The sequence below is a fragment of the Erythrolamprus reginae genome, chromosome 10 (assembly GCF_031021105.1).
Source record: "Erythrolamprus reginae isolate rEryReg1 chromosome 10, rEryReg1.hap1, whole genome shotgun sequence".
Lineage (NCBI taxonomy): Eukaryota > Metazoa > Chordata > Lepidosauria > Squamata > Dipsadidae > Erythrolamprus > Erythrolamprus reginae.
Window position 1 is genome coordinate 15,112,517 of NC_091959.1, and position 13,239 is coordinate 15,125,755.

General features: G+C 49.7%; 1 protein-coding gene across 2 annotated transcripts in view; it reads left to right on the forward strand.

Moving 5' to 3' along the window:
* The window catches only part of TP53BP1 (tumor protein p53 binding protein 1), a 38,460-nt gene that overhangs the window by 16,813 nt on the left and 8,408 nt on the right, over nt 1-13,239 (forward strand). For both annotated transcript variants that reach the window (XM_070763549.1, XM_070763548.1), the window contains exons 8-15: nt 566-664; nt 925-1,137; nt 1,403-1,454; nt 1,600-1,686; nt 6,315-6,780; nt 9,681-9,833; nt 11,532-11,779; nt 13,045-13,218. In XM_070763549.1, the coding sequence (XP_070619650.1) occupies nt 566-664; nt 925-1,137; nt 1,403-1,454; nt 1,600-1,686; nt 6,315-6,780; nt 9,681-9,833; nt 11,532-11,779; nt 13,045-13,218 (1,492 nt within the window). The remainder of the gene's footprint in view (nt 1-565; nt 665-924; nt 1,138-1,402; nt 1,455-1,599; nt 1,687-6,314; nt 6,781-9,680; nt 9,834-11,531; nt 11,780-13,044; nt 13,219-13,239) is intronic.

Genomic DNA, 13,239 nt, shown 5'->3' on the forward strand with positions numbered 1-13,239 from the left:
ACCCCTCTTTTTTCTTTTCTTTTGTTATTAAAGATTTTTTAAAAGTGCCATTGTAACTTTGAACGATCATTAAACAATTGAGGGCTGCCTGTATTCTCTTAAATATTCCGCTCTCTCCCTATTTGATGGGCTCCCTTCTGCGTTCAACCCATTTTTCAATGAGCAAATCCAGAAACTCCCACTTTGCCATTTTTAGCAAAAGGTTCATAAAAGGTTTCCAGTCTTTTATAAAGGTACTTATTTTATTCCAGATCAGACAGGTCAGTTTTACTCTTTCTGAAATTTCTGTCGTCTTCACCACCCATTCCCCCCCCCCCCATAGTTGCTGCTTCCAGTGGGGTGGAGAGGGAAAGGGGCCTCGTTCTCCCTCATGCTCAGTCCTAAAATGGGGAGTGGGAAAGCACCTGTCCACCCAGCAGCAGAGTTTGGCCTTGGTGACCCGAGCAGACCAATCCAGGATGAGAGCAACCAAGGGGTCCCAATTGAAGTAAGGCTGCTGTGAGCGATTGCTTGGGAGGAAGGTAGGAGGAGCAAGGAGGTGGAACTGTTTTGCCTGTCGTTTCAGAGCCGCCCGTTTGCATCCTGTTGGCGAAAGAGAGAGACGCCCTCACCCCGCCTCTGGTGGGCCAACACAAGAAAGGCCCCCGGCACAGCACCCCCATCGGTGAGTGGAGGGTGGGGGGATTCTCTGGGGGCAGGAAGAGGGTGTCTGCCGGAAGCTCTGCAGGGCATTTTGGTTTGAATGCTGAGCCGTTTGGCCGGCTGGACTCTTGGGGCTGAATGGCAGCTGTGGGTGAGGGAAGAGGGAGCCGAGGTTGGCCCAGTCACCATGGGTCTTGCAGGGAAGAAGCAGCCGGTGGTGGGTCGTGGCTGGCTCTGCTTTAGAGCCCCCCTGGAGCTGCCCTTTCCATTGGCTTGTTTCAGTGGAGGGAGGCGACCCAGAGCACCTGGTGCCTGGCCCGGAGGGCAGAGAGGATGCCTTGGAGGCTGAGGCTGCAGCCATGGAGGAGAGCCCCCAGGGGAGTTCTGTGGTGGCCTGCCAGGAGGAAGAGGAAGGGGGGCTCTCTCTGCGTAGGAAGCTGGTGACCCCCGTGATGGAGGAGGAGAGTGACGAGCCTCTGCCCTTCAGCCTGGAGAGTAAGAGGGGCCACCCGGGAATGGTGACTTGGGGGGAGGGAGGGGTGGCTGGCTGGCCCAGGAGGTTCTAGCTTCTTTTTTGTGGGTGGGGGGGACTGGTTGCCTCCAGTGATTGGGATTCCCCCACCCGGTCACTTGGAGACCCAGTTGAGAAAAGCCTTGAGGTGGCCACCTCGAACGTAGTTGGGGTGCGGCTTCTGGCCTTGGCTTTGTTTGGGGAAAGGACGGTTCAGTGTATTCTGTTCTTTCCCCTTGCTCCCCTTAGAGCCTGAGGCCAGGGAAAGGACCAATGGGCTGGCCACAGCAAGCAACCCCAGGTAAGACCGCTGGCAGGAAAGAGTGTGTCCCCCGTCACTGCCGTGTTTTGCACCCGCCCCAAGTCGCTTTGTTTGTCCTGGGGATCCATCCAGGAGGGCAGAAGAAGGGATTGACCCTTTACGCATCTCTCTCCACCGTCCACAGTGCCCAGAAGACGCCGTCGGTGTTCGCTCGAGTCTGCAGCCCTGAAGAAAAGGCGCCGGGCCCAGGACAGCCGTCGTCCCTGTTCAGGCAAGGATCCACCCTGGGCCACCTGGCCTCTTCCCCCCCCCCCCTTGCCTGTGCAGTCTCTGTCCGATATTAATAATAATAATAATAATAATGATAATAATAATAATAATAATCGACATCGCAATCCCAGGAGACAGCAGAATTGAGGAGAAGCAGCTAGAGAAATTAGTGAAATACGAAGATCTAAAAATCGAGCTGCAACGACTCTGGCATAAGCCAGTGAAAGTGGTCCCAGTGGTACTTGGCATGCTGGGCGCAGTGCCAAAGGATCTCAGCGGACATTTGAAAACCATCAGAATTGACAAAATCTCCATCTGTCAATTGCAAAAGGCTGCTTTACTGGGATCAGCAAACATAATTTGTCGCTACATCACGCAGTCCTAGGTGCTTGGGAAGCGCCCGACTGGTGATGAAATACGAAATCCAGCATAGTGATCTCGTTTGCTGTGTTGTACTAACATAATAATAATAATAATTTATTAGACTTGTATGCCGCCCCTCTCCGAAGACTCAGAGTGGCTCACAACAGTAATAAACAATATACAAATCCAATATTTAAAAAACATCTAAAACCCACATCATTAAAAACCATACAACACAGTCATACCATTCATAAACCATAATAGCTTGGGGGTCTATCAATTACCCCATGCCTGGCGACATAGATGGGTCTTCAATAACTTACGAAAGGCAAGGAAAGTGGTGGTGGTGGTTCTAATCTCCGGGTTTGATTCCAGAGGGCCGGGGCCGCCACAGAGAAGGCTCTTCCCCTGGGGCCTGCCAGACGACATTGTTTAGTCGACGGGACCCGGAGAAGGCCAACTCTGTGGGACCTTATCGGCTGCTGGGATTCGTGTGGCAGAAGACGGTCCCGAAGGTATTCTGGTCCGATGCCATGTAGGGGAGTCTAAGTCCGGCTGACTCTTGTAGGTCTCTCTTCTGGGTCCTTTGCGGCATAGATGAGACTTCAGACTCTTGCGGAAGGCGAGGAGGGTGGGGTGGGGTGGGGCGGAACAAGGGATCGCTTTCAAGCAGCGAGCTCTTGATCCCCGTGACGGGCCTACCCCATGTTTATTTTTTTATTTATTTAATGGATTTTTATGCCGCCCCTCTCCATAGACTCCTATGGTTTCCTGCCATAGTTGCCTCTCCCCAGCAAGAACGGAATATCCCAGCCCTCTGCCCCCCCAGAGATGAGCTGCCCCACTCTTCCTGCCTCCAGAGTGCCAGACAAACTGGTCCGTCCATTCACCTCACTCGTCCCGAACAGCCTCTCCATCCATTCATATTCACTCATCCAACGCTAAAAAATAACACACACCCCTTAATTTAATTTAAAAACAGCAATAACAAAAATACATATTGGATCCAACCATACTATAAACCAGTGATTTTCAACCTTTTTTGAGCCGCGGCACACTTTTTACATTTACAAAATCCTGGGGCACACCACCAACCAAAATGACACAAATCTAATAAATAAATAAATAAATAAATACATACATACATACATACATACATACATACATACATACATACATACATACATACATAAATAACCCCCTCATATATATAATCCCATGTAACATCCCCTTATAAATACAGTCAATCATCAATCATCCCTCCTGAAATTTATACCGCTGTCTCATTTCTGGGTACTTCTCCTGTCTTTCCCCCTTTTCTCTCTCATGTTTCTCATTTCTCTCTCTTCCTCCCTTTTTCCCTCATTCCTTCTCCCTTTCACTTCTCCTCTTTTTCCATCCCTGTCTCTCTCCCCCCCTTATGTGTGTGTATGTATACACACTCCAACCATTTCCAAAACCAGGTGAGGGCTGGGGTTTAATTCTCTTTTATTCTTTTCAAAAACAGGTGAGGGCTGGGGTTTTTTTCTTATTATTTGGGTGCTTTTTACCATATGCTTCAAGAATCACCTCTCTCTCTCTCTTGTTTCTCTCTCCTCTCATTCTCTGCCTCAATCATTTTCTCATTTCTCCTCCCCTTTTTGTTCTCATTTCTCTCTCTCTCTCCTTTCCTCTTCCTGTCTCTCTTGCTATCTTTTTTTCTCTCTCTCTCTTGCTTTCTTTCAGTATCTCTTGCTATCTCTTTTTCTCTCTTGCTTTTCTTCTCTCGTGCTTTTTCTTGTTCTTTCTCTCTCTCTGTTGCTCTCTCTCATTCTCTTATTTTCTCTCTCTCTCTCTTTTCTTTCTCTCTCTCTTAGTCTCTCTCTCTCTTGTTCTCTCTTATTTTCTTTCTCTCTCTTTCATGCTTTCTCTCTCTTGTTCTTTATCACTCTCTCTCTCTTTCTCTGTTGCTCTCTCTCGTTCTCTCTCTTCCTTTCTTCTCTGTGGAGGCCAGCGAAGGTTTCCCTTAGTTTGAATGTTCCGAGCAAGCAGCCCCTTTACTGACAGCCCGGGACAGGACTGTGAGAGGGGTGGGCGTTCCCACAGTGCTTGGAGCGGCTAGCGGCCGGATCGCCAGCGCCGCTGCAGCCACCGCTGTGGAAGAAGCCGCACCCCAAAAAAGCTTGAGAGAAGGAAGGATCGGGCTGGCGGGGACAGCCACAAGTGGAAGCCTCAGCCCTGGAGCCCCCTCGCGCCCATGGCTTCTCGTCGATGTCTCTGCCTGCCCGATCCGCTGGAGTGCTAATAGCAGCGGCGGGCAGGAGCCCCCCCCCCGCTATTCCCGCCGCCGCCACCGCTATTAGCACTCCCGCGGATCGGGCAGGCAGAGGCATCGATGAGAAGCCATGGGTGCGAGGGGGCTCCAGGGCTGAGGCTTCCACTTGCAGGCCCCCCCCCCTATTCCCGCCGCCGCCGCTATTAGCACTCCCGATGCCATTGCCACCGTGGGGAGGCAGGGGCAGCCGCGGCTCCCTTTAGTCCTACTGCCGCACCTCCCTGCCCCTGCCTCCCCACGGTGCCTCCGGCCAAACACGCCTCTGGCTTCTCCGCCCTGCCCCATTGCCCGCCCACTTTCCTCCGCCGCCGCCTCCTGCCTTGGGGCGAGGAGTCCGGGACTGTGTGGCTTTGCGCCATGAAGAGAAAACGGCAGCAGGGAAAAGTCGGCCGTTTTCTCTTCATGGCGCAAAGCCACACAGTCCCGGACTCCCGGCCAAACGCGCCCCTGGCTTCTCCCCCCTGCCCCATTGCCCGCCCGATCCGCCCACTCTCCTCCGCCGCCTCTCGCCGCGGCACACCTGACGGTGTGTCGCGGCACACCGGTTGGGAAACGCTGCTATAAACATCCAGTCATTCATTCCGTTCTCACCATTCACATTCCTCACCCTAGCCATACATCGTAGAAATCCCACCCCAGTTAAAACTGACTAAAGACCCCGCCCAATGTAATGTAAGCTAGTATTTAAACATATGTAATAAAAGCTGGTTCCCCAACGCCCACCCCACCCCCAATTAGGTCCCACAGAGTTGGCCTTCTCTGGGTCCCGTCGACAAAACCATGCCGTCTGGCGGGACCCAGGGGAAGAGCCTTCTCTGTGGTGGCCCTGGCTCTCTGGAACCAACTCCCCCTGGAGATTAGGACTGCCCCCACCCTCCTGGCCTTTCGCAAACTCCTAAAAACCCACCTGTGCTGCCAGGCATGGGGGAAATTGATTCCCCTCGGCCGCTCCGTTTTATGTATGGTTTGTTTGGGTTGTATGAGTGTTTTTAATCAAGGGTTTTTAACTGTTTTGCTTTTTTTAATCATTGGATTTGTATTTTATATTCCTGTTGTGAGCCACTCCGAATCTTGGGAGAGGGGCGGCATACAAATCTAATAAATAAATAAACAAACAAATAAATAAATAAATTAAATATAAATATAAATATAAATATAAATATAAATATAAATATAAATATAAATAAATAAATATAAATAAAGATAGATAGATAGATAGATAGATAGATAGATAGATAGATAGATAGATAGATAGATAGATAGATATAAAAACCAGGTAAGAAACAACCCCGTCCCCCCAGAACGCCCCCCACCCAGTCTAAAAGAGTTGATTTAAAAGTAGAAGGTTCAGTTGTAAAATCAAATCTTGCCCCTTTCCCCTCTCGCCAGGGAACGTCCCCTCCCCTCCAATGTCCAGCTTCATTTTTATGCTGCTCCTCTGGAATGGAAGAGGCTCCAGCTTTAGGGAGAAGGTAGCCGGGGCAAGCAGGCTGCGGCTGGGGCTCTGCCTGCAGGGGCGAGTCCAGGGTGGCCCCCTCCTCTGCAGTCTCCTGCGATGAGGGCCTCTGCGGGTTAGATTCAGAAGGAAGCCAGGCGAGGTGGGAGGAGCCTGCTCACCACCAAGCGTTGGAGATGATGGAGTGGGAAGTCAGTGGCCTAAACCAGTGTTTCCCAACCTTTTTGTATTTTGTTTATTAGACTTGTATGCCATGCAATGCATTCGCTGGCTGGGGGATTCTGGGAGTTGAAGTCCAGATATCTTCAAGTTGCCAAGGTTGGGAAACACTGGCCTAAACATTTAATAAGTAGAAAATTGTGCTGTAAGGGAAACTTTGAGGCCGCATCAGAGGCAAGCAATGAATTGATGCCTGTTGGAAATGGGTAGTCAGAGTAGGTAGGATATGGGATCCGATCCAACAGAGTGGCTGTTTTGTTGCTATTTTTCATTTTAGGGGTGACTTGTTCAAATTTCCAAGTTCCCAAGGAGAAGCTGAACCCTCGCGCACCGGGAAGGACCAACAGAAATGCGCCTCCTTGGGGGGCCAACAAGCCCCGTCTTCTGAGATGACCGCTGAAGGGCAGGCAGAGGGCAGCACCGAAGGGGAGGAGGCCATGGAGGTGGACGCTGCCCCACTCCAGCAGGAGGAGAGCCGGAAACCCCCAAAGGAGGGTCCCGTGAGCGCCCCAGAAGAAGAAAACGCCCTGGAGCCCGGACCCAGCCATGGCAAGAGCCCCCAGGAGCACCCAGAAGGCTCCGCAGGGCCCGTGTCAGCAGCCACGCAGACGGCTTCCGCCGCCCAGGTAGAAGTGGGCACCAGCACCGCCTGTCCTCCGCCCCAGCAGCGCAGCGCCAGTGTGCAAACGGAACGGGACTTTGCGTGGCAGCCTGGAAGTCCCCCAGAAGCCTCACCCAGTCAGGTGAGGGGGGGTGGACGGGGCCGTTTGGAACTCAGGTGGCTCCTATGTGGCCCCCCAACAGCAGCGGGGAAGTTTATAAAGGGGAAATACACGGGGGATGCGTTCCGAGACCGCCCGCGAAAGTCGAATTTCCGCGAAGTAGAGATGCGGAAGTAAATACACTATTTTTGGCTATGGACAGTATCCCAAGCCTTCCCTTAGCACTTTAAACCCCTAAATTGCAATTTCCCATTCCCTTAGCAACCATTTAGATTATTACTCACCCTGTTTATTTATTAAAGTTTATTTAAAAAAATATTTATTAAAGGCAAACAAAAGTTTGGCAATGACATATGACGTCATCGGGCAGGAAAAACCGTGGTATAGGGAAAAAACCCATGAAGTATTTTTTAATTAATATTTTTGAAAAACCGTGGTATAGACTTTTCGCGAAGTTTGAACCCGCGAAAATCGAGGGGACACTGTAATGTCCCTTTGCATAGTCAGACCCGTCAGGTAATTCCAGTGCTGAATGTTTCAGGAAGCAACGGTTGAATCGCTTCGAATGCGAAGCCCTGCGCCCAGGTTTCTGTTTTCAGGGGCTGATGCAAAGCAGAGCATCCCTGGAGTAGCCAATCGAAGGTGGTGGGTGGTGTTTGGGAGGCCGCTGGGGGAGGGGTCATGCAGAGAGTACGTTTCAGAAGGGGAGGGCACAGCAGGAAAAGGCTGCCTGTGGCCCACTTCTCCACCACATGGAGAGAAGGACCTTAGGAGGGGGCTTGCCCTGCCATGGGCCTCCTGCAAGCACAGCTCCCAGGTGGAGCCATTGATGGGCTCATAGAAACAAAGAAGTCTGACGGCAGAAAAAGACCTCCTGGTCCATCTAGTGTGCCCTTATACTATTTCCTGTATTTTATCTTACAATGAATATATGTTTATCCCAGGCATGTTTAAATTCAGTTACTGTGGATTTACCAACCACGTCTGCTGGAAGTTTGTTCCAAGGATCTACTACTCTTTCAGTAAAATAATATTTTCTCATGTTGCTTTTGATCTTTCCCCCAACTAACTTCAGATTGTGTCCCCTTGTTCTTGGGTTCACTTTCCTATTAAAAACACTTCCTTCCTGAACCTTATTTAACCCTTTAACATATTTAAATGTTTCGGTCATGTCCCCCCTTTCCCTTCTGTCCTCCAGACTGTACAGATTGAGTTCATGAAGTCTTTCCTGATACGTTTTATGCTTAAGACCTTCCACCATTCTTGTAGCCCGTCTTTGGACCTACGGGTAGAGTCAGGAACGCAGTACCAGTAGCAAAATTTGGAGATCCACCCCAGAGCACCCAGTTTGCACTGAAAGATGTTGAAACAAAATGCATAAGCCACGCCCACAGTGTGGTGGTAACAATTTTGGTAGCCCATCACTGGGTGGAGCAGTTCAGGTGGACCTGCCTGGGAGACTTCTGCAGGAGAGATGGGATTGGTCCTGCCAGCGTCTCCTGGGGTTCATCAATCCCTGAACCAGGATGGCCTGGACTCCCTGCCCGGCCAGGACTACCAAAAGGAACGGCCTGGTCCGGTGGGCTCTGGGGGCTAAAATTCACATTCGCTGGCTGGGGAATTCTGGGAGTTGAAGTCCAAATGTCTTCAAGTTGCCAAGGTTGAGAAACACTGGTCTAAAAGTAGTTTTTCAGATGAAAAGAAAAGGAGTCCCAGTGACAGTGGCCGTATAATTCTCAAGAAAGGACCCCAGAGATGGTTTGCCAACTTCTGAAGAGAGTTTTTTATGTGTTCGACTTGTCGGGCTAGTCCGTAGCCTTTCGATGTCCTGGCGGGCGCCCATCTGAGTGCCAGTCGGCTCTTGTCCTACTTAGCTTTCTTTCAGAATTGGCCAGACTTCATACTGGCTGTTTTTGAGACTGGGCTTAGCTAAATCTCAGGAGCTTTTACAGGTAGAATAGAATAGAATAGAATTTTACTGGCCAAGTGTGATTGGACACACAAGGAATTTGTCTTTGGTGCATATGCTCTCAGTGTACATAAAAGAAAAAGATACATTTGTCAAGAATCATGTGGTACAACATTTAATGATTGTCATAGGGGTCAAATAAGCAATGAAGAAACAATCAATATTAATAAAAAATCTTAGGATACAAGCAACAAGTTACAGTCCTAAGTGGGAAGAAAAGATTAGATTAGATTTATTGGATTTATATGCCGCCCCTTTCCGTAGACCCGGGGCGGCTCACAACAATGGGAAACAATACATAATAACAAATCTAATATTTAGCAATCTAAATTACAGTTTTAAGTTAAAAAATCCAAAAGAACCCCAGTATATAAAAAACAAGCACACAGTCGAATCATACACAGAAACTACATGGGCAAGGGGGAGATGTTTCAATTCCCCCATGCCTCACAGCAGAGGTGGGTTTTAAGGAGTTTCCGAAAGGCAAGGAGGGTGGGGGCAATCCTAATCTCTGGGGGGAGCTGGTTCTAGAGGGTCGGAGCCACCACAGAGAAGGCTCTTCCCCTGGGTCCCGCCAGACAACATTGTTTAGTCGACGGGACCCGGAGAAGGCCAACTCTGTGGGACCTAACCGGTCGCTGGGATTCGTGCGGCAGAAGGCGGTCCCGGAGATATTCTGGCCCGATGCCAAGATGATAGGAATAATGAGAAAAACTAGTAGAATAGAAGTGCAGATTTAGTAAAAAGTCTTGACAGTGTTGAAGGAATTATTTGTTCAGTAGAGTGATGGCGTTCAGGAAACAACTGTTCTTGTGTCTTCCTAGAACTGGAAGCAAGAACAATGAGCGTCTGATGTGCAGTAGTCAATAAACTTTTCAGTCCAAAGCCAACTTAACTTGGTCTTGGTGAAAGGAGGTCTGGAAATATTTTGGATTTTCTTTTGTTCCTTCAGAAGGAGGAAGAATTCGAACTGCCCCAGCCGCCAGCAGGGAGAGTCCTGCAGCGCCACGTGAGGACAATTCGGGAAGTGCGGACGCTGATCACCCGCGTGATCACCGACGTTTACTACAAAGATGGCACCGAAGTGGATCGGCAGGTGGTGGAGGTAAGGTGGCTTCCCGTAAGGCCCCAGCAAGGCAGCCGTGGGCCCCGTGGTCTCTTCCAGGGTGGGGTGCTCAGAGGTCGGTCTCTTAGAGCAGTGTTTCCCAACTTTGGCAACTTGAAGATATTTGGACCTCAACTCCCAGAATTCCCCAGCCAGCATTCATTTGGCGGGATCCAGTAGAAGAGCCTTCTCTGTGGCGGCCCCGACCCTCTGGAACCAGCTCCCCACGGAGATTAGAACTGCCCCCACCCTCCTTGCCTTTCGTAAAGCTCTTAAGACTCATCTCTACCGTCAGGCATCGGGGAACTGAGACATCTCCCCCGGGCCTATACAGTTTATACATGGTATGTTTGTGTGTATGCTTGCTTTTAATAATGGGTTTTTTAGTGTTTTTTAAATTATTAGATTTGTTCTTAAATTGTCTTTGTTATTGTTGTGAGCCGCCCCGAGTCTACGGAGAGGGGCGGCATACAAATCTAATAAATTGTAATTATAATTATAATAATTCGCTGGCTGGGGAATTCTGGGAGTTGAAGTCCAAATATCTTCAAGTTGCCAAGGTTGGGAAACACTGCTTTCGAGGATCCCCAGGGCAAAGGCCGAGGCAACCAGGTCCAGAACTCAAGGAGGCCGTGGTAGTTGTCTTCCGTACGCTGCTCCCTTCACAATCTCACAAGAGAGCCGGGGTGGCGCAGCAGGTAGAGTGCTGTACTGCAGGCCACTGAAGCTGTAGATCTGTAGGTCAGTGGTTCAAATCTCATCACCGCTCAAGGTTGACTCAGCCTTCCATCCTTCCGAGGTGGGTAAAATGAGGACCCGGATTGTGGGGGCAATAGGCTGGCTCTGTTAAAAGTGCTATTGCTAACATGTTGTAAGCCGCCCTGAGTCTAAGGAGAAGGGCGGCATAAAAATTGAATGAATGAATGAATGAATGAATGAATGAATGTGAATGAATGAATGTGAATGAATGAATGAATAAGAATGAATGAATGAATAAGAATGAATGAATGAATGAATGAATAAATGATAAGAATGAATGCATGAATGAATGAATGAATGAATAAGAATGAATGAGTGAATGAATAAGTTTGCGGAGAGGGGCGGCATATAAATCCAATAAATCTAATCTAATCTAATAAGAATGAATGAATGAATATGAATGAATGAATGAATGAATGAATGAATGAATGAATGAATGAATTGGCACTGCTTGCAAAGTGAATACGCTCACTTCCAGAAGGATCCAGATTCTAAGGGCCTCTGAAGAGGGCAGGAGTGAGAGGGAAGGGGAATGGTCAGCAGTAGGGGAGGTCAGGCTGGAAGGTCTGGACAGCACTTCCCCCCTGCCATTTTGCCCGAGAGGGGACCCAAGAGCGAAGACCCCTCCCAGGTGAAGGACAGTGTTGCTGCCTGTGCTCAGGGTATTCACGTTTAAATGTCTAGCAACAATATTCTCTGGTGTATGTGGGTCCTCCCAGCCAGGCCTGTGTCTTGGAGGGTGCAGTCCAGATCCAGGACCCGATGGCAAGCCGGAATGGACGTTTAGCCTCCTCCACTTGGCCGAGCCTGTTCCGTCCCCACCCATGGCAAGCCAGGCCTGCAGGCTCCGTGGAAGGTCCTGGGCCAGTCAGTGGGAAAGGCTGTACGAATGCCCGGAGGGGGATGGCAGGGGCCCATTTGGAACCTGATCTGTTTTAGGAGCGCGAGGAGCCCCACCTGGATTGCTACGAGTGTGAGGTGGACGTCTCGCCTTCCCGCACTGGGGCCCTCTCTCTGACCTCCGGGGACCTTGGGGACGTCAGCTCCTTTTCCTCCAAGGCATCGGGGCTTCAGCACACGTCCAGTGGCGGGAGCAGCGCCCTCTCCGCCACTCGCAGCCGCGCAAACTCTGCAGGCCCAGGAAGGGGCTCTCAAGACTCGGCCTTGCCCACCGCCAGGAAACCAAGGTGGGTGAGGTCTTTAGGAGATCACCGGCCAGTTTGCACAGAAGTCGGTTGTGCCATTCTTGGCCGTGAGAAAGTCAGTTGACGTCTTGAAAGAGAAGTCAGTGTCAGCGCTCAGAGCTCTAAAACCTCAAGTGCAGCTCAACTTATTCAGGACAGATGTAGATAAACAGATGTGAAGAGTCCAGATGTTTGACAAAGCTTTGTGAAGGCCACCATTTTATATATAAAGTTCCCTCCAAACCCATAATAGAATAGAATAGAATAGATTTTTATTGGCCAAGTGTGATTGGACACACAAGGAATTTGTCTTGGTGCAGATGCTCTCAGCGTCCATAAAATAAAAATATACATTTGTCAAGAATCATGTGGTACGGACACTTAATGATTGTCATAGGGGTCAAATAAGCAATGAAGAAGCAATATTAATAAAAATATAATAGGATATAAGCAACAAGTTACAGTCATACAGTCAACATGGGAGGAAATGGGTGATAGGAATGATGAGAAAAACTAGTAGAATAGAAGTGCAGATTTAGTAGAAAGTCTGACAGTGTTGAGGGAATTATTTGTTTAGTAGAGTGATGGCGTTCGGGGGAAAAACTGTTCTTGTGTGTAGTTGTCGGTGTGCAGTGCTCTGTAGCAACGTTTTGAGGGTAGGAGTTGAAACAGTTTGTGTCCAGGATGTTAGGGGTCAGTAAAATTTTCCCTGCCCTCTTTTTGACTCGTGCAGTATACAGGTCCTCAAGGGAAGGCAGGTTGGCAGCAATTGCTTTTTCTGCAGTTCTGATTCTCCTCTGAAGTCTGTGTCGGTCCTGTTGGGTTGCAGCACCAAACCAGACAGTTATAGAGGTGCAGATGACAGACTCAATGATTCCTCTGTAGAACTGGATCATCAGCTCCTTGGGCAGTTTGAGCTTCCTGAGCTGGCGCAGAAAGAACATTCTTTGTTGTGCTTTTTTGATGATGTTTTTGATGGTAGGTGACCATTTTAGGTCTTGAGATATGATAGAACCTATAATGAAGAAGAATATGAAATGGTACTTATTCCATTTCTTCAGCCATCCATCTCAACCATTGACTTCGGACTGCAGCATTTTACCACTTTGCTTTGCAAGACCCTTTTCTGGAGACACCATTATCTTCTCCTTTTTAGCCAGTTCCAGGGTTTCCCAAAGGGAGAAGGAGCTTTCGTGTCCATGATCGAAGCGTCATGAACCTGAGAGACTTCTGCCAGCAGGAACTAAGCTGCCTCTTCTCTCCCCCAGCCCAAAGAAGGGGACCGGCTTCTGCCCAGTCCATCGGGACCACAGCAAGACCCCCGCAGGGGACGAGGCGGAAGACCCAGGACCCAGCCACCAGCAGTGGAGAGCAGGCGCACCGCTCACCCCCCGTGGGCGAGGGCGAAGGGGCCGCCCAACTTCCCGATCCACCGGAGCCAGGTAGAGCAGTGGCGGTGGAAG